Source organism: Juglans regia, chromosome 13 (genome assembly GCF_001411555.2).
Source record: "Juglans regia cultivar Chandler chromosome 13, Walnut 2.0, whole genome shotgun sequence".
In the NCBI taxonomy this organism is placed as follows: Eukaryota; Viridiplantae; Streptophyta; class Magnoliopsida; order Fagales; family Juglandaceae; genus Juglans; species Juglans regia.
Window position 1 is genome coordinate 21,244,108 of NC_049913.1, and position 20,563 is coordinate 21,264,670.

The following is a 20,563-nucleotide window of genomic DNA, read 5'->3' on the forward strand; positions in this document are numbered from 1 at the left end:
TATATCTTAATCCCATTGTCTGTCTCTAACAATTTAAACCAATTCGTTTCGAGACAATATTGACATCATAATAAATACCATGTCCATAGTCGCGATGAAATGATTGAGGGTCACCTCCCTCCCTGCGCTTTTCCCCAATCTTTTGGAATTTTGGACAGCTTAAAAGGCCCCCCCACTCACTAAAATAGTATGCTTGCCATACGTATCTAACTCTCCACAAGATCATCCAGTTCTTTTTTTTTTTTTTTTTGGTCAATTTAAATGGGTTTGAGGCAGTTGTGCTGTAGATTTGGTGAATTGTACTCTTGGTTCCATTTGTTATTAGGAAAATATACTACACTGTTTGAATTTGTCTCCTCAATTTGACCGTTCGTGTATTTTATTTTTTTATTTTTGGCTTAATGGTTAAAGAAGTTCTATTAGTGTATTATTATTATTTTTAAAATTTTTAAATATGTTTAAAAAATGTTTGAAAAAAAATGAAAAAAAAAATACAATTTGTACTAGGGGCACACCCAGCTGTCAAAGCCGGGTGACATAGTAGTAGCATAATTATTGTTATTAACCTAAATTGTACCACCATACAAAAATGAAGAAATGATATATACAGTCTTAAGATATACAAGTCTCACACACTCTCATAGTTCTTAAAATCTAATAAAACATATTAATTCAAACCCTTTTACTATTATTTATAAATTTATCATCTCATCTCATTTTCTAAACGAGACCTAAATCTATACGAATACATTTCATTGTTTTGTACAATAGAAGAGAATAAGGATGCAATTACGAAGATTAAGGGCCTGCTCAACAAAATTAGCAAAAGCCATATTTTTACTCGGACCAAATGAAAATTTTGTAACTCATGCAATCTGATCATGATATTTAACCACTTGATTTTTGGTATTGCGATTTCTAAGGTAGCAAGCAAGTTTGTGGATCAAGACTTTGGTCTCTGTGCGAAATCAGGCAAATGTGTTAGATGTACTGACATTTTGTAATGCCACTACTGCAGAGAATATGGAAACATTAGCTAATTGTCCCATACCATACGTTACACACTATACACCATACATATTTTTTTTTATTTTATTATTGCTAAATTAATTGAATTGTTCTACTTATCATCCATACACCACATACTTGTTATGAGAAAAAAATAAAAAACAAATTAAAAGATGGATGTGTAGCGTGTGATTTGTGAGGATGCTAAATAGAAATACTCTTCTTCATATTAGAGGTTCGCACAACGATCATTATTCTATTGATATTTGTTTTACTTGACTACTTGGTAATTTTTAAAGAGAAGTGTTGTGTCAACAAAAAGATCTTAAAAAAATATATATATATACATACAATCTGATTTAGCTCAATTTGAGATATCAAATCTACTTTATAATAAAATGAGTTTTACGATCTAAATATCACGTTTAGCTATATCAATTTATAAATTTATTTTTATAAAATTTCTTTACGGACAAAATATTTCTCCTCCTTAAATATGCTATAGCTACCACGTTTGGCAAATTAAATTTTATGATATAAGATTTTTTAAAACTTCTCACAATTTCTTTCTCATCACTCAAAACAGAAAATACTTTTCAATTCAAATCTTCAAGTTTTTTATTTAATCATTATTTAATCATTACAATTTTTACAAATTTAAAAACAAAACACAAAAATCAATACAACGTTTTCAAACTTGAGAACAAAAATTATATTCAAACAAATTTTTTTTTTTATTTTATAATATTTTTATTCAACATTTTCTCTCATTTTTTAAAATTTAATAAAACATCTCAACTCAAACCATTTCACTATTATGTACAAACGAGTCCTAAAAAAAAAAAAAAAAAAAAAATTAACGGAACTGGCACGCTGGTTGCCTTTTGTATAGGGAGGTTACAAAAATGTTTTTGGAGGGCACAGCAACAAAACCCGTGATGGAAAAGACCCATGTATGTAATGCATAAAATGTTCACTTGATTTGGAATTTTGAGACATTCCAATAGCCATTCTCACCATATGCATTGCTTCGCTATTATACTTCAAACACCGACAAGGCAGAGCGGAGAGATAGAATTAAACCCCGTCAAATCCCAACCATCTATAAATTTAAAAAAAAAAAAAAAAGTGCACCGTATACAGGTAATGCTCCGCACAAATATTTCTGTCGTAATGTCCTCTGCAAGTGATAAAAAAAAAAAAAGGAGGTGAAAAATAAATGCATTTCCCTACCAAAAAGCATGGAAAAGACGTTCCAACAAACACAGGAACATTTTCTGGAAGCCCCCCACCAACCACACAATGTCTCAGCAACTTGGGGCAACTAGCACAGCTGATCTCTCAGTGCAAACCAGAAGTGTGTAACCAATTTGGGGCAGTCGAGAGATTCGCCATGAGTGGATGTGGATCACAGAGCGTCAATGGTTACTCCGTCTTTAAACGCTTAGAATGGGTCTGCTTCATCCAATCAAGGCATTCCTCCACAGCTCCAGAGGGATGGGCAAGTTGCCATGCAAGCTGTTTTTCTTGCTGCCATTTTTAATGAATCAATTAGAGTTTTTGACCAACTCAGGCCTCGTTCACTTTCACAAAAAATTTCAACTCATCTCATTTCATTTCATTTAATCATTATAACTTTATCAAATTTCCATATAAATAAACAATTCAACTTTTTTAAATCTCAAAACATAAATATATTAAAAAAATATATTCTAATAATATTTTATTTAATTTTCAACTTTTATCTCAACTCATCTCATTTTATCTGCGAAAATAAACGAGGCCTCAGATTTGTTAAGTTCTATAATAAAACCCCTCCCCCCTCTCCCCCTTCCTTATGGTAAACTCATTCATGATGAGGAAAGGGAATTGATAGTAGTAGTAAGAATAACAATGATTAAGAATGACTTACCCACTCCCTAACAAGTGGTCCTCCAGCTTTAAGCTCCAAGACACTCATAATACCCTTACCATTCAGCAATGGTTTTACATCCCACACTTTCTCAAGACCTGCACTAAAATAAATAAATAAATAAAAAGGATTGCCAATAATCTTTCCCAAGACTTGACCAGACTTTGGGTTGGTGGGAACTCATGCTTCCTAACAAGGTTCACTTAAACAGTGATTTCTATGCCCCCTCTGGACTTCACTATCAATACATGGTACCGGCCCTTTGCAAGGTTAGGTATGATATCTGATTAAAAGGCAGTGACCGGCAATTGGGAAAACAGAAACTCCCCTCGTCAGCACTGCCAGCTACAACAGATTTTCATATAAGCAAATTGAAGGCAAGACTGAAAGACTTGAGAGCACAGGTGGATACTTCTATGGTACTGAAACCAAACAGTTTCTTCGATGTAGCCCAAGGTATTAAAGGCACACAAGTCAATTCACACTAAGAAGGATGGAAATTCACCATCTTGACAGAATAAATAAGTACCGTCCGTACCTAATTCAGTAATGGCATTTTCAACTGCCTTAAATAGATCTTTTCTCTTGTCCAATTGAAAGTGCTGCTTTAAAAAATCTTCAGTATAATCAACATCGGTGGGATATAACAGTGTAGACAACAACAAGGCCACACGCCAAAAATCTTTGATTTCTCGTAGAAGTAAACCTGAATAGAGATGAAAGTTTTAGACATGATAAAGTTACACAAGTTAAAAAATTTAATACAAAGTTAGATGACCTGATTAAGTGACAGGAATGATAAAAAAACCATTATATGAGCGCCGTTTAAACAAATTATAAAAATATCCTTTGATGCAGAACAGGAAAACAATGTTGGTTGCTCATAAGGGTGGGATGTCATGGATGGAATGAGGTGTAGAGGACCTTGACGTTCTCACAATTTTGAGAAGTCACAGACCTCCTTGTCATTGTAGTTAGCCAGAGATCATTCATTCAAAATAAATTTTCTAGACTGCCATTCTGCAAGCTGAGCTGAGGAAAGATGTAAATCTTAGGTAATGAACTAACAACAGGGAATTCATGAAGCTTTGTACCAAAAAAATGCTACAAACTGTATCTTCATTATGCAGATAATTACAGAGAATGTACAATGCAGCAAATTGAACACCACACCTGTCAGTACCCGAAGTTTTGAAGTAGGAGGGACATCATCCAATCCCCTTCCCCAGTCAACTTCAATGAGTTCAATGTCCCCATCAGACGCAAGGAAAGGAATCAGAGATAAGAATTTGTCCACTGCACTATGTATATTTATAACCTACAATGAAGAAGAAATTGTGACCGAACTCTTATATCTCTGCAGACTACGAAAGTCCAGAAAGAATTGACATTCAAACATAGTATGTTAAAAATAACATATGTACTGTTAGAAGCGGTTTAAGCTCACTGTTTCAGAATCACTGGCTTTTCGTTTAAGAGACTCCCGGAAAATGTAGTTGACAACAGGTATCTGCAGTTCAGGAATGTAAATAGCTTTGAAGACACGCATAAGAAGATATAAGCACAGAGATCATGTACAACAATCAATATCAACTACTTAAAAGCATAAGCAACTGCTTGTGTCCTGAAGTTATGAAGGAACAAACTCTCACTCCTTCAGTATCATAACAAAGTGCACCAATCAGGACACATAAGAATATATGCAACCAATAAAGCATTTCTATTAACAATTCAAGCAGATTGAGAGTTGCTGCAGTGACAGCACAAAATATGGCCACTCACTTTGTTGACAAACAACATTCAGCCTCCTATAAGGGAGACAAAGTGAATCATTTCTGCTATGCGATATCACCCAAAAGAGTTACACACAAAGAGCCTTCCTACACTCAAAAAAGATAGGGGGGTAATGGAAAACAAGAACATGACACCAAACAAAAAAAAAAAAAGAACAGGCAAATGATCTCAGTAGTCAAAACAAAATAATTGACAATACCAGCAGAAAAATGCACACTGCCACATGTGCAATAATATGCACAGGGGACAATGCTAGCATGATTGTATGATTTAACACATAATATGGAAGCCGTAGACGTGATAAATAACAAAAGGGATATAGAAGGTACCTTTTTTGCCTTGTGGTCTTTATATATGGTCTTTCTAAATGGGAGAAACAAAGTAGCATACAATGAAAGTCTTCGTTGTTCATCCTAAGATTAAATGTTACAGAAGATGATAACCAAATATTGCATTAGAAAATAAACTTAAAAGAGTAGGGGATGAACTAGAACCAACATTACCACACAACTAACGAAATGAGGGTAACAGAAACAAATTGGGAAGATAAACGTAAGGCTTATATGCTAGACACTTACACTGAAAATAGATCCTCCAATTAATTGAATAAGGTTCCATGTAGCATCCAAGTAGGCGTTGCAAAGCCTAAATAAAGAAATATGAAAAAACAATGAGCAGAAATAGACAAACTTTTTTTTTTTTTTTTAATTCAACTATGGCACGGAAACACATGCCTGTGCTGTTTTTTAACAATAAAATATTCGATTACTAAAAAACAGTATGGCACAGAAAAAAAGAAACCGAGCATACACAGAATAACTTTTGTTTTTCGTTGCAAGTATGACAGACAAAAATGCCTTTGCTTTTCATAAGGAATGGCCGTAACCATTAAAAAATATTTGATTACCACAAAAAAGAAAGTAAAACAACACAGCAAAAGCTGAAAGAAGACAAAAAGAAAACGGTTGATTATGTGCTAGAAAATTGTGTCCATGCATTTCATAAGGAATGGCCATAACCATTTGAAGCTAAAGGGTACATTAAAGCTGGTGTGGACTCTGACTGTCAAGGTGAAGGTGCAAGCCGTAGCAGAATGTGGGGCATGCCTAACGTGTATGGCTAAGGTGTTCAAATTTCTAGGGCTTCTGATCTCAGGTAACGAGAGACCCAACTGAAATCTGTGTCAAGTGAGAAGTCGGAATAAGGTCGGTGGAATCAAATTTGCGATCCAATCAATATTAACCTCATAATTAACGTGATATGCCAGAAACCACAAGGGACTTCTCTAGCATGGTCTTCACTCTGCCGCTTCCCGCAGTAAAAGGGTTCTCTGTGCAGACACCTACTTGGAAAAGTTGGAGGAGAAGGCCATGGAATTCTCTTTACATTGATCATTTCAGTGGCTGTGCATTTCCCAATGACTAGGATTGCATTAAGTTCTGCTCTGTTGCCAATGATAGTTCACTGATGATTTTTTACCTGCTCTTGAATTTGATTGGGTCCTATGGATTAGATGAACGCATTACTTGGGGCTTGCTTGTTTCTTCTTCAACTAGACTCAGTAATGGAGGAAGAGGTATCACCCTCTTCGACTTGCATCTCACCCTCTAAGCTTCCTCCATTAACCGCCTTCCAACTGACTTCCTATCTGAAGGATCAGAAGTAGGTTGGCTAGAAATGTTGTGGGGATTGGAGTGATTTCGAAGAGTAATTTCTTAATTTCTCTTCTGACCCCCATCAGCTAAGAAATGGTGTATATTGTATGTAACTCTGATATATTCTTGGGGAGCAAAAATAGTCAAAATATTTTCAACGTTTGTAAGAAACCAGGATAAGAAATACCTTTGTGTATACTGTTTGAAACATTATAACAAAGCAACAAGAGGATGATACTCCATATCACACATATTGATAACAAATTGTGTAACTATTATTGTTGCAAGTTCAAGAGGAAGAGGCAGAGGTCGATGATTATTGTAAAAATAATAAACTATAACTATGATGCATATTCAATATATGAATGAGCTTTAATAAAGTCGAGCTAATGAGTCGACTCGAGCATAAACTAGTAGGCCTTAATGAGCCTTAGTCGAATCAAGTCGAGTTGGGTATGTGTCATTTATAAATCGAGCGGGTATCTGCTTTGATAGTCGAGTTTTTGTTTTTACAAGTCGAGTTCGATTCAAGTTTAACCGGCGAGTACAGAGCAGACTATCGAATAGACTGGTTCATTTATAGCCCTATATAGATCTTAGAGTAAGTGTTAATGATCATATCATGATAAATTATTAATAAATTTTTATATATACTTAATACTACAATATGCACTAGTGTATATCATAGAGTAATTGTTAATGGTTCTATCGTGACATACTTAAATATAACTTATACCAATATATGTACTAGTTTATATCTTAGAGTAATTATTAATAGTTATATCATGATATTTAATTGCTTATACTATAATTAATTAATAGTTCCACAACCATGTTCCAATTATAGCATATACTCATAAACTATTAATTTCAAGCATCTTGGACTATATCATTATGGCTTATAAGCTTAATAATTCATTTTATAACCATGATTTAACTATTAACTTAATATTTTACTCATATTGATACTATGATATATATATATATATAAAAGTTACTATGATTTTGTAACTTATACAATAGGACACAATTACAATTTACAGTCATCTTGACCATCGATTATGCACTCATTTTTCGTCGTGAATATTACGATCTTGTGATAGGTCTAAAATGAGAGAAAAATATGTACCTATCAAAAACAAATCAGAAAAATATGTTTGCATGTTGAAATCCGACTCCGACATCCACTCCATTTTACGAAGTGGGAGGCAGAGTTGATTCTATAAGTATCGAAGGCCGGATTCGGCCTCTAATCAAGTTAGAATTGGAGTCGAAATTTTGGATTCTGACTTCAACAATGTTGGTGCTCACCCCTACTTTTTTTCCCGGCAATATGAAGGATGAGGGGATGAGGTCATGGGAAGCTCTACCGAATTTTCCTAAAATGATGAGTCGAGTGCATCATCACCTAATGTGGGTGAAAGCCGCAATATCTCAATCTAGTGGGATTGCATAAAAATCATCTTTTATGATGGTCATTTCCTTCGCTTCGTCAAGGAATATGGGCCCATACCATATTTTTTGTACCATTTCCCTTTTTTATTCTTATTTCTATGCATTATATTTGTAAAGGTGTACACCTCCTTTTGTATCTCTCTTTTTTAAATTAATGAAATATTTGCTCATATAAAAAAATGAAACCACATATTGGACACCATTAGCAATTTTCTAAATGTATTGCGAGAAAGAAAAAAAAAAAAGGGAAAGAAAGTTCAATCATACTGAATTTAGAAACAAATTAGCATCATCAGTTTCTCAAAAAAGATAATTTAACAAATTCAGAAGTGTACACCGGTAGCAAGTTTCTATTGTCTTGAGAGAGAATGAAAAGTATTACTTTGTTGTTTCTCAGATAAGCATTTGAACTCACAACAATTGGATACCTTCTGCAGGGTTCTACCTTTCTCTTGAAAAAGAGATTAAGGGGATGCTTGGGAAATGAGATGAGCTGATAATTTTGTGAATAGTAGTAAGATGGTTTGTGAATAATCTTGAGATAGTTTGAGTTAAGTATTTTTTGGGATTTTGGAAAAAGAGAGAGACAATGTTGAATAAAAAATATTATAAAGTTAAGATATTATTATAATATTATTTTTGTTTTGTTTCATGAAAAAGATGAATTGTTTTTTGTTTGAAAGTTTGGGAAAGTTATAATGTTTAGTTTGAAAAAGTTGTAATGATTAGTTTGAAAGTGTTTGTATTTGAGTGATATTTGGGAAGGAAATGGGAGGGGATGGGATGGGATGGGATGATAATTATTACCAAACATCCCCTAAAAAAATGCAAGGCCGAATGTCAAACTGACTTTAAAAATGTTCATCAACAAAGCATTAGGAAGAAAATGTTTTGATCTACTTGTAAGAAAATATAATTAAACAATTACTGTAAGAAAAAGGTGTCAAAAGATAGTCATTTTGATATCTCATTGACATACCTAGAGTTCACAGGTATTTTTTACTGGTTTTCAAAAATAATATTATATTATTATTAATCTAGGAAGTCTCTAGGTATGAGGATGGAATACTAAAAAAGAGATCTAAGTGGAAATTTACTGTAAAAAATTACTATTTTTCTGTTTATAAGCCTTTCTTTTTTACTAGCCAAAATTTAGTTGTTGTCAAGACAATTACAGAAAATGGCCTTGAAAAATATAATTAGAAAATACCTATCACAGCTTTCTGATTTGGAAGGCTCAAACTCGGGAGGAAAGCTGAAGACAATTGGAAATAACATCAAATCACAAATGTAGGTCATTGCTTTAACTGGCTGATTTCCAGAGATCATGAGATCAATCTGCATCAAGGAGCAAAATGTGATATAATTTGTGTTGTGAGTATAAGAGTTCTTCCCTCACAAAAAAGCCGGATTTGTATTCCATGAGATCATAAATATTCAAGGATACTAAATCATGCAAAATAATACACATACTTCAACTCCAATCCTCTCTCTGCTGATTTTAGCTGCAAGAGCATCTTTCACTTCATCACAGGAAGCAGCTTCCTTTAGTTCTTCATCTAATATGAATCCAAATCTTGCTCCTAAATGACCACAAATGAGACAATAGTGTTGCAAAAATCAAAGTGAAGATATAGAGGTATAGCAACATAAATTTGGGTAGCAATAGTGCCAAATCTACACCTGGACAATTGACTAGGGAACAAGGGATAATGATAGAAAAAATTCGTTGTCTTCAAGTCCCATTGGCTTCTCATGTATGTAGGTATGCCTAATGCTTCTTCCTTCCCCCCAACCAAAAAAAAAATGCCTTGCTATTAAACTCATTTTTTCACCGTTAAAAATTGTCAATGCTGTGAACAATTCAACATTATAAGCATTTGTTACTTTGAGCGGACTTATCTTGCTTACTTGGTATGCACCTAGCTCAACTTTCTATGTAGTCAAATCAGCATGTACATGTCAATTATGAAATTAATCAAAAAGGTTGTACATCTTAAATATTTGGAAGAAACAAAGTTACCCAGTACAAAAATGAAAGGAAAAAAAGGGTCAACTTGAGGTTTTCAACCAAAAAATTATTTGAATAAAGACAAATGTGCTCAAAGGTAGGAAAACAAAATGAAACATAGGTGCTATGAGGAATATATATATATATATATATATATATATATACAAAAGAAAAAAAAAAAAGAAGGTAAATTAAGCCTACAAGGAAAGATAACTGACCATAATTAACCAGAAATTTGTTCCTATAAAGAGAGCTGAATAGTTTAAGAATAAGTGTTGATATCAAGCTATGTCGATTTACCTACAATAATTGCATAAGAAAATATAAACAAGTACCAAAACGGATAGCTCGAAGAACTCGTAATGGATCGTCCAAAAAAGTAGCCTTCGGAGGTAATGGCGTCACTATCTTTCCAGATTTTAGGTCTGCAATGCCTGCAATGAAAACCCAAAGGCCATAACACAAAAGTCACATATAATACTGTGGGCAGAGTAGTTCAAAAGAAGAAAGGCGTAGACACAAATATACTGTACACTACCTCTCTTAGTAAAATCTTCTACTGTATTAGTGTTAATATTGTAGAACAAGCTGCATAATGAAGTGATATCGCCGAATAAGAACACAATTTCTTGATTAACAATATAAAGTTAACTTAAGAATTATGCATGCAAAGAGAGAATAGAATAACAGATCATCCTGAAGCAGGATAGTTACCATCATGATGGCATGCCTGTTACAGTAAAGTCCACATGGCCTAGAGAGTTACCTGTTGATGGTTAGATCCCTTCTGTAAGCATCCTCTTCTGCTGTGCCAAATTTTTGCTGTAGGCCATAAGTAAATTTTCTTTTAAAATAATAAGAAAAATAAAGGAAAATTGGAAGCCAGAGAAGAAGATATTGCCAAGTTAGAGCACACATACCACATCATTGGACAATACATATAATGAGAAAATTATCCTCATATTCATGTACTGGTTTATGCAAACGGCCTCGTTTGTTTTCGCAGATGAGATGAGATGAGATGAGTTGAGATAAAAGTTGAAAGTTGAAAGTTGAATGAAATATTATTAGAATATATTTTTTTAATATTATTTTTGTTTTGGGATTTGAAAAAGTTGAATTGTTTATTTTATTTTGTATGGGAATTTGGAAAAGTTGTAACGATTAGATGAGATGAAATGAGTTATAAAAACAAATGAGGCTAACAATTCTTCCAACAGATTCAGTAGAAAGAGCTCCATAAATATTTCGGGGCGTATGCATGCATGTACACAGCACAGAGAGAGAGAGAGAGAGAGAGAGAGTCCGCATGAAACACCTAGAGGAAATGGATATCTTACACACGCACGAGTCCTAAGCATCCATGTCACAAAGAAATTGACAAAGCTCATTAACCATTTCCTGTAAATAATTTTTTTTGATAAATAAACAATGAAAGTAACAAATGTGGACGAGCAACAATTGAATCGCCAATAAAAAAAGACAACGACCAAAATGATATCTCGGCCATTGATTTTTGCTATACCTCAATGTTCTTCTAAACGCAGGAGACACAGAGTTGTCTCCCCTTTTCTGTTAAACCAAACAGAGGCTTTGATTTGAAAAGAAAAACGAAAGAAAATCCAAAATATGAGTGATTATCATACAAGGTTAAGAGATCCCTAAACCCCATCGGAAAACCTAACCCTTACATTTCAATCGTATGCAGAGAAGAACAGAAGCGCCATTTCCTGTAAATAATTGACACCTATGTGCAAGGATTTGAACTGCCCTTAGAAATAATTATTTACAATAATAGTGTTCTAAATGTTATTTTTTTATTGGCACCGGGTGTCTGAGGACAATGTCCCGACTAATCCCGAGGGTACACAGCCCTCGGAAAGGAGTTTCACGCAACTGCACCTCGGGTAATTCAAGGGGAAAGTCCTCCAATCCGATGGCCCCTAGAGATTTTTTGCACCCAAGAGGATTCGAACCTTAGACCTTGGAGGGAGCATACCACCAAGACCAAGGTCTTTATCACTTGAGCCAACCCCAAGGGGTTATGGTGTTCTAAATGTAAGTGAACACAAATAATCTGTGTTGTTTTTGTCAAAGCTATAATCTAGCGAACTGTTATGAACAATCAACTAGTGTTTGAAAACGCCTTATGAACAGCAGAAACCATATTCTTTCTCAGAAAGGCACCACCTAATGGAATTTGACTACTTGACAAAGTAAAAGAAGCTTGCTTACTCAAGAAATGCTTTACATATGAACCACTAAGCCCCACCACCTTTTGTAATGACAAATTCATCAACCAAGTCAACCCTCAAGGAAAGCCTAAATGATTTATCAATATGATGCAGCTTCTTTTCTGAAATTTTTCTGAAACAAAAAGTTTGAATGGAACTAGCTCAAGATCAACACAAGCACTAAGAATTAAAGCAACAAAAGCTTAGAAAAAGAGAGGAATAAAAACATATGCCAACCCTGTCTTGTGAAAAGCAAGATGATAGAACATCAATCAAGCATAGCATGACTGACTTATGAAAAAAAAAAAAATCAAGCATAACAACATGACCAGTAAAGTTCCCACATAATCCCTTACCTGAGACCAAGAAATTAGCAAAACAAATCGACCTCTACATTACACAAATAATGTGTTAAATCACCATTGGTCCCAAAAGCTTTAGTGGATTAGAAGATGTGAATTTAATCATATGTTTATATTTTAACACTCTCCCTTACATGTGAGTCAAACTCCCTCTTAATAAGTGGCCCCAAAACATGGAATACTTAAATTAAATTGGGTGAAGTGTGGAGTTAGGATTAGAATTCAAAACTTCTGCTTTAATACAATGTTAAATCGTCATTTCTCCCAAAAGTTTAAATTGATAGGAAGAGGTGAATTTAATTATATAATTTATATACTAACCAAATTAACCCATCATATGATTTATAAACATGATGCACCCATTAGAACTTTTTATTGAAATTGACAAAACACAACAAGGAAATACTATATCAAACAAAACCCAATTTATTTCATACAAATTCTCTTATCCTCTAGAAACTTGTTAGTAATATCCATAAAGTATGTAACTACAAAATCAATTTTCTTTTGATAAGGTAACTACAAAAACAATTATGAGAAAGGAAGGGAAAACAATACATTTTTAATCTAGGAGGGACAAAAAAGAAAGATCATAACCTGTATTGAACCCAAGAGTTTTCTGCATTCATGAAATCCATTTTTTTTCTATTGATTTCATTGGTTATGATCAATACTGCTAATCATAAGTTTAGACCTCTAGGCAAAAAATAGATGAATGCATACAACACCAAACTATAGACCAATTGCTAAGATAAGTGTATACCTTTGTAGGAATGCGGCTATTATCACTGTACTCTTCACACCGTAAGTTTACAAAGTCAATCCACATATCAAACAGCCGCATTCTTGCTGTTTCTAAATGCTTGGACTGCTCAGGATTGCTGAAAATGAAAGTTAAAACAAATAAAGGCTACACTAATTCCTTTTTTTATAAGTAATAAGAATTTCATTATAAGCACAAAGCCGCCATTCAACAAGATGTGTACAAGAAAGTCACTTAGCCAGAAATAGAAAAAGAATAGGGCATTCCACTAGTACACATAAAGTATACAAGAGCAACGCCCAAGTAGAAAAGGCTAAAAGAAGAGAAAATATTAAAACTAGTAAACAAAAAAGCAATTATGAGCAGCTACCCAGAGGTAAAGCTGTAAAGGGTTTTGAAGAAAGTGGCCTTATGCTCCGCCAATGATATCTCACAATCTTTGAAACTCCGATAATTTCTCTCTCCCTCCATATTCCCTACAATAAGCAAGACATAATCAATTTTCACAACTTCCCTATAATGATTGTGCAACTACCCTATCCAGCATGCTAGGAGGTCCATCATCATCGATGCACGACCTAAGCTACCACAAAAAGACTAAAAATAAATTTCCGCAAGTCACTAGCAATCTCAAAAATCCTGCTACAGGCAACCAAGGCATGAAACTGTGGGGGAATTGGCTGGTGCCATGTTGTCGTCGTCTTCCAAAGAAAGGTACTACACATTTTCAAAACATATCATAACGAGTAACTACACAGACGATCAGCCTCGAATTTCTTCAAATCAAAATAAAAAAAGAAAGTAATACATGGGTCTCCAATTGAAGCTCATTTTCAAACTCAAAACCGGATTATAAAGCCTTATATCACTTCCAAAGTTCTTAGATGTAACTGCCAAAAACACTAGCAGAAGTCCTCTTTCTCTATACTCCTCAATAACATTCAATCCTTCATCGACATGCATCATCAACAACAGAAGAAAGAAACTTGCGCCTAGACCCCCTCCCCAAACATATATACACAATATATATGTATATGGAGAGGGAGAGAGAGAGAGAGAGAGATATGATCTCAAGAAGAGTGAGAATCTCTTGTCTGGGCCATCTTGTAGTGCCGCCATCACCTCCTAAGCACCTTGCAATCTTGGCCTCAAACCCACCGAACGAAGGAGTGGACGCAGAAGTGGCGACAAAATTGGTGGGAGTAGTGGCAGCGACACTTGGAGCAGAATCAAAGCGAAACTCAGGAAGGCCATGGGACAACACATCTGCCCCTACTTCACGACCCACCATCAACATATTGTAGTGGTGGCTAGGTGAGAGGTTTCGATGGTGGCTAGAGAACAACTCTGGGGGCTGAGGGATGGACAGGAAATGGGACGACCTGACATTCATAAGTTGCCTCAGATTAGGCATGCCGTACTGATCCTCCATTTCCATAGGAAAACAAAGGAAACTTGAGGAGGAAGCGGGAAACTCAGAGGAGGAAGGAAAAAGAAAAAGGATCTTGCGAAGATGGAGATGGAGAATATCAGAGGAGAAGAAACGGCAAAGTGGAGGGGAGAAGGAGAAGGGGAAAAGCTTCGTGGGAGATCACAAGGGGAACGGGCGAAGTGTCTTCGTGGAATGCATATCCCGAATGAAACGAACTGTTTCATTAAACCACGTAGGACACGGTTATGTTGCGTTTCCCCCAATCGGTTGCATCCAGCATTTTTCATCTCAAAATGAAGAAAGAGATGGTCAACCGACTCCTCACCTTTCCAACACATATAGCTTCAATCGATTACTATTATATGCTACTTCTTATCCATCAAGAGTATCTTCCCTAAAATGATCATCCAAACAAAACAAACAATCCACTCTCAGGCCCTAGTTCGCCAAATAGTATTCTAAGGGAAAGGAGGGGTGACATGGGGGGGATATAAGGCATTGTACTACAATCTTACTTCAAAGACCCCTCACTTTAAAGAACCCCACCAAAGGTTGTTAACACCACCTAGTCTCAACTTGTTGCAGTATAACAAATGAAAGAATGTAGTGAAGAGATCGACCTCCTGATCATACGTTGCCCGACTAAAAACAAGCATCACTAACAAGAATTATCAAACAATTGTATAAGCTCTACCATAGAAGCATCCTTAAAACGAGTAATACTAAATAATTCTTGAACAACTTCCTTGAGAGAGTGATCTTCATACCACACAACATGCCAAAATCATATTTGTGTACCATTCAACCCCTTCTTATATTTTTAAAAATACCAACCCCAAACTGGTGTTGCTAATTGGTTGGAGAAGCTGTAAAGTGATTTTTGTGGGATGGGCTGGATAATGAATCCAAATTTCATCTTGTTCTTTTGATCGGTAAACAAGATCTTATTGGTCAAAAGAATAGGGAAAAGCCCAAGTATACGGGACATATACAAGGAATTTATGAAATGACAAGTTACTTATCAAAAAAAAAAAAATTGACAAGTCATGAAAATCAATTACAATCGACCAATGGAGTAAAGTATTGAAAAATAGAATTCTAAGCTCTTCCATTCACCGTTGCTTGATCTTCAAAATTTCTTTCATTCCTCTCCCTCCAAATACACTACCATAAACATATTGGAACCATCTTCCAAATATAGGCAATCTAAGAGTTACCTTGAATGGCTTTCCAAGAAGCTAGGAGGTCCACTACTCGTCTTCGCATCGCCCAAGCTAATCCCACCCAAGCAAAAACTTCATTCCACAATGTCTTGGCAATCTCACAATAAAGTAGTAGATGGTCAACCGACTCTCCACCCTCTTTACACATACAACACCAATCCAAGACTATGATTCGACGTTTCCTTAGATTGTCTAGAGTGAGGATCTTCCCCAAGGAAGCCATCCATACAAAAAACTTTGCCTTTTAGGGCGCCTAAATACTCTTCCATGGGAATGAATTTGTACCATGCATTGTCATGGCTTTGTAGAAGGAGCAGACTGAGAACTTCCCTATCTTAGAAGGGTGCCAAAAGATTGTTTTTTCAACTCCCGCCAACAACCGGGTAGAGTACACTAGGTTATAGAACTCTAAAAAAGCCTCAATTTTCCAATATTGTGCATCTCTAAGGAATGTGACATTCCATTGTGGAGTGTTGTTAGAGAGTATGAAGAGGTCCGCAATCGAGGCTTCTTTCATGCTTGTTATGCCATAAACTTGTGGAAAAGTTTCCTTGAGCGCCATATCACCACACCATACATCATGCCAAAATTTAATTTTGGATCCATCACCCACTTTAAAGCTTGTATATCTTGAATATGTGTCCCAACCTCTTCTTATATGCTTCCATAGCCCCACAACATGAGGCCCACTCACCTCCTTGGTGCACCATATTCCCCATGCTTCCCCAAGCTTCAATTCAATGACGCTTCTCCACAAAGCCCCCCTCTCATTGTGATATCTCCATAGCCACTTACCATGCAAAGCTTTACTGAAAAACTGCAAGTTCCAAATACCCAAACGTCCTTCTTGAATAGGAGAGCAAATTTTGGCCCATTTCACGAATTGAAATTTGAACTCATGACCAGAAGTAGACTTATTTTTTCCAAACTCTTAGACCTTCGAATAAGTGTGTTATTAACACATAGGACTAGTTTATGCTTACATTCTTATGTTTTTGTCCTCATTTTATGAAACTTGCTATGTCAAGCTAGCTTATGATTCAATAAATAAGGTACTATTATGATGTTGAATCTCTTTTCCAGGTGTAAGGTTATGAATGTACATAACATTCTTGACCTACGGGAAGGGTTGTTACATAAGGTGTGCACAAAAAGATTTCGAAGTTCATCTAGTGTACACTCCCTAGCTTCAATATTATAACTTAATGGTTAACTGTTTAGAAGAGAGAACAAAGTGAAGAAAATAAAATAATGGATAACTAAATAATTTTCGATTGTTCGTTTCTCTAGAGAAAATAGAGAGGAAAAAAACCTCGTATTTTAGTATCTTTTACTTCTTCCAGCCCAATGCTTCCTCGAGTTTCAATTATTCTAAAATAAATTTTGGGGGACCATGGCCTGAGAGTATTTACCGATAAATTTTCTCCCTCGAGATAAAGGAGTTTGGTAACGAAGAAGCCCTTCAAAACTATTTATCCCATAACGAAGTGAAAAAATCGAAAAGTAATTCGAATCCACGTACCTTGGAATAACAGCAACCCCTTGTACTTGTTCCCCATTAGACAACAGGTACTCCCTCACCTTCTCAACAAATTCACTCCCCAACATATTGTCCAGCGCGATATCAATATCGTAACACTCTTTTCCTAAAAGCTGCAAGACAATTCAAAACCCATAAACTACGAAACCAATCTTCAAAACAAACAGCGCCAAAGAACTTAACCACTGACCTTGTCGCGAACCCAGCCGCCGGCAACTCGGAGCTGATTGCTGAGACCGAAGTGGCGAAGAGTGCCGAGAAGCCTGTCAAAGATGTTCCTCTCGGTGACGGTCAGTTCAATCCTCTCCTTGACTTGAACGACTGGCGCAGGGATGACAGTCGCCATAGCTGTGCAACGGAGAAACCCTATGGTTGGGGTTCGCTTGTGGGGAGTGCAAAAGTTGAAAGAATAGTTGGCGATTCGGAAACTTGGAAAAGGGAGAAGAAAATGCTGCACTCCTCCCACTCCCGCTCCCAATGCACTTCTCATGCTTCTTTATTCGAGTCTTGGAACGGACTCGACTCCAAGAATACATTCGACTCCAAGAATACATTCTAGCAATGCATTGATAATAAGATTTAAAATTAATTGAAAATCATTTAAAAAACATTTAATTGAAAATAAATAGAGTTTTAAAAAGAAGTTTCTCAAAATTCTCCTCTCCCCGGCGGCTCTCTCTTAAATGTCACTTCTATGGACCAAGCATGTCTTGCAAGTCGATGGGCAGCCTCATTTGTGAATTTATTGCTATGCTGAATACTGCACTAAAGAAAAGTTTGCATCAAACCTTTTACATCTACTACCACAGATCTTATAATTGCATTGGAGTCAGATGATCTGTTAACCTCTTCTACTAGGAACAAACAATCACTTTCAATAATCAGCTTATGGATGCCCAAACTCATGCACAATTGAAGTCCTCTCAATAATGCCATAGCTTCAACTTGTTCTGGTTCCAGAAAAACAGTTTCAACTCTACTAACTGCCTTAAGTATTTCGCCCATGTGGTTCCTCAAAACAAGGGGTGTAACCGGTTCGATTCGGGTATGTACCGGTTTTGCATTTTTCAAAACTGATTACGCACCGGTTATCCTCCTAAACTGGTATTTTCGATTTTATCAGTTTCCGGTCCGATCCGATCCGATTTTCCGGTTTATATATGTAGTAACAAAAATAAACATCATAATAAAAGCATATATAACAATATAATTATTAATAACTAAACCAAAGGTGGAGTTTAATGCAGACAACCTGTCAAACTACTATATTTTGCTTCATTCAGTGTCAAAGACCAAGTACAACCATTCTTTTAACTATAAACATCCATCTGCTATAGTAGGTTTATATATGCTAGAATATATATATATATATATTAATATTATAAGCTCTAATTAATTTATTCACCTAATCCATATATGAAAGTCTCCTATCTGCATGCATCTGTTAATTTCAAAGTAATTTCTTATATGTTATTATTTCTTATTTTATTTTTATTTATTTTTGTTGAGCTTCACAGTTTAAAACAACATGAGATGTTGTAATATGCAAATGCAGATGATAAAATTATTTTGGAACATACAAGAGAATAATGAGATTTTTGACTTAGCAGATGAATCGATGATAATGATATGCACATGCAGATGATAAAATCAGTTTAAAATAGATGATATGCAATGGAGCAAAGCCACTTGAAAGCTTTCATTCAACTCAGAATCTCAGATGCTTAATCAAACAAAACAAACAGAACTTTAGGCTAATGTGGTCCTTAGAAAAAAAAAACTAGGAAGTCTGCAACCCAAACATATCATTGCAGATTAAACGAACAGAGCTTCAGTGTTTCACTATTGAGTATTGACGTTAGACAAATAAAGATCCTCAAGAAAAATTACCGTTGAAGCAGAGAGACGTGAGAGAGGGGTTGTCGGCTGCGTGAGACGCTGAGAGAGTGAGGAAGAGAGGTGAGGCCGGGAAGTTGGATGCAGAGAGGTTGTGAGAGGGCAGAGATGGAGGTCGTGAGTCGCAGAGAGGCGAAGAGTGAGGAATAGAGGGGTGATGACGGAGGGACTGGAGGATGCGACGAACACTATTAGCTTGTTACGTGCGGCCGAGGGGAGGGGGGGGACTAAACGAAAGTCCAAACAAGTTTTTGGGGGGAAGAAAAATGAGGGTTTTGGGGGGAGGGGGGGACGGCAGCCATTTCTTAGAGTAATTTAATACCATATAATAAATTAATAATATATATAGTTATATATATTTTGTTTTAGTGATTTAACCTATTAAAAAAATTGTTATAGACTTATAGTGATTTAATATAGATTAGTATAACTATAACTATAGTCTATATTAGACTATTGGTATTAGTTAAATAGTTATAGACTTGTATATTAGTATAACTAAATAATATATTAGACTAGATAATAGTATTAATATTAGACTATTAGTATAATTATATATTAGTATTAGTTATAAAATTTTAATAAAAACTTTTAGTATTTATTATAAGTATAACTATAGTCTATATTAGACTATTAGTATTAGTTATAAACTTATAAATTAGTATTAACATTTTATGTGAGAATTTATAAATTATAATATGAAATTATTTTCTATACGAATATATATAATTATATATATAAAAATTTCACATATAAATTTATAATTATACATTATATATAAAACTTATATATATTAATATATATAAAATATTTTGTATAAAAATTATATATACAAATATTATTTTTTATATATTTTTTATCAACCGGTCCGGTCCGCAAAATCCTAAAACCGGAACCGGACCGATTCCAGCCGATTTTCACATTCCAAGAACCGGTAAAACCAGTCCGATCCTGTCTGATCTGGTCTGGACCAGTTTTCTGGTTTTTCGGTTTGAATTTACACCCCTACTCAAAACTACACCCATATTAGCTTTGTTTAAATCAAAGAAGAGAGCCCCATCAATATTTAACTTAAAAGAGTCTTCTGGAGGGGGTGACCATCTGTACAACAGGTTTTTACAATTAGGAAGCCCCAACTGATGCCTAACCACAGCACTATGCAACTTCTTTGCAAAAGCAAAGCCAATAACTTACTGAGGTGGTAAAACAATCTGTTCATGAACCATCTTGTTCCTTCTGAACCAAAAAGCCCAAACCATCAAAAAAAAATCAGCCAGG

General features: G+C 35.2%; 1 protein-coding gene and 1 non-coding gene across 3 annotated transcripts; both read right to left on the reverse strand.

The window, feature by feature from the left end:
* Positions 1 to 2,014: 2,014 nt before the first annotated feature.
* LOC109006136 (tRNA nucleotidyltransferase cca2) lies at positions 2,015 to 17,916 on the reverse strand. Of its 2 annotated transcripts, XM_018985324.2 has the most exons (15): positions 17,580 to 17,916; positions 17,372 to 17,502; positions 13,195 to 13,312; positions 10,602 to 10,657; positions 10,374 to 10,423; positions 10,171 to 10,269; positions 9,298 to 9,407; positions 9,035 to 9,162; positions 5,293 to 5,359; positions 5,044 to 5,127; positions 4,368 to 4,430; positions 4,094 to 4,238; positions 3,459 to 3,626; positions 2,921 to 3,018; positions 2,015 to 2,538 (listed from the first exon to the last, which is right to left on the reverse strand). In XM_018985324.2, the coding sequence occupies exons 1-15, from the start codon at positions 17,877 to 17,879 to the stop codon at positions 2,434 to 2,436; spliced, it is 1,722 nt and encodes a 573-aa protein (XP_018840869.1). In that variant the 5' UTR covers positions 17,880 to 17,916; the 3' UTR covers positions 2,015 to 2,433. The 2 variants fall into 2 exon arrangements, with proteins under 2 accessions (XP_018840869.1, XP_035540613.1); XM_035684720.1 differs by lacking the exon at positions 2,015 to 2,538 and having other exon boundaries at positions 2,921 to 3,023.
* LOC118344353 lies at positions 11,280 to 11,412 on the reverse strand. Its single transcript, XR_004798126.1, has one exon. It is a non-coding gene; the product is annotated as a small nucleolar RNA snoR111 (small nucleolar RNA).
* Positions 17,917 to 20,563: the final 2,647 nt, after the last annotated feature.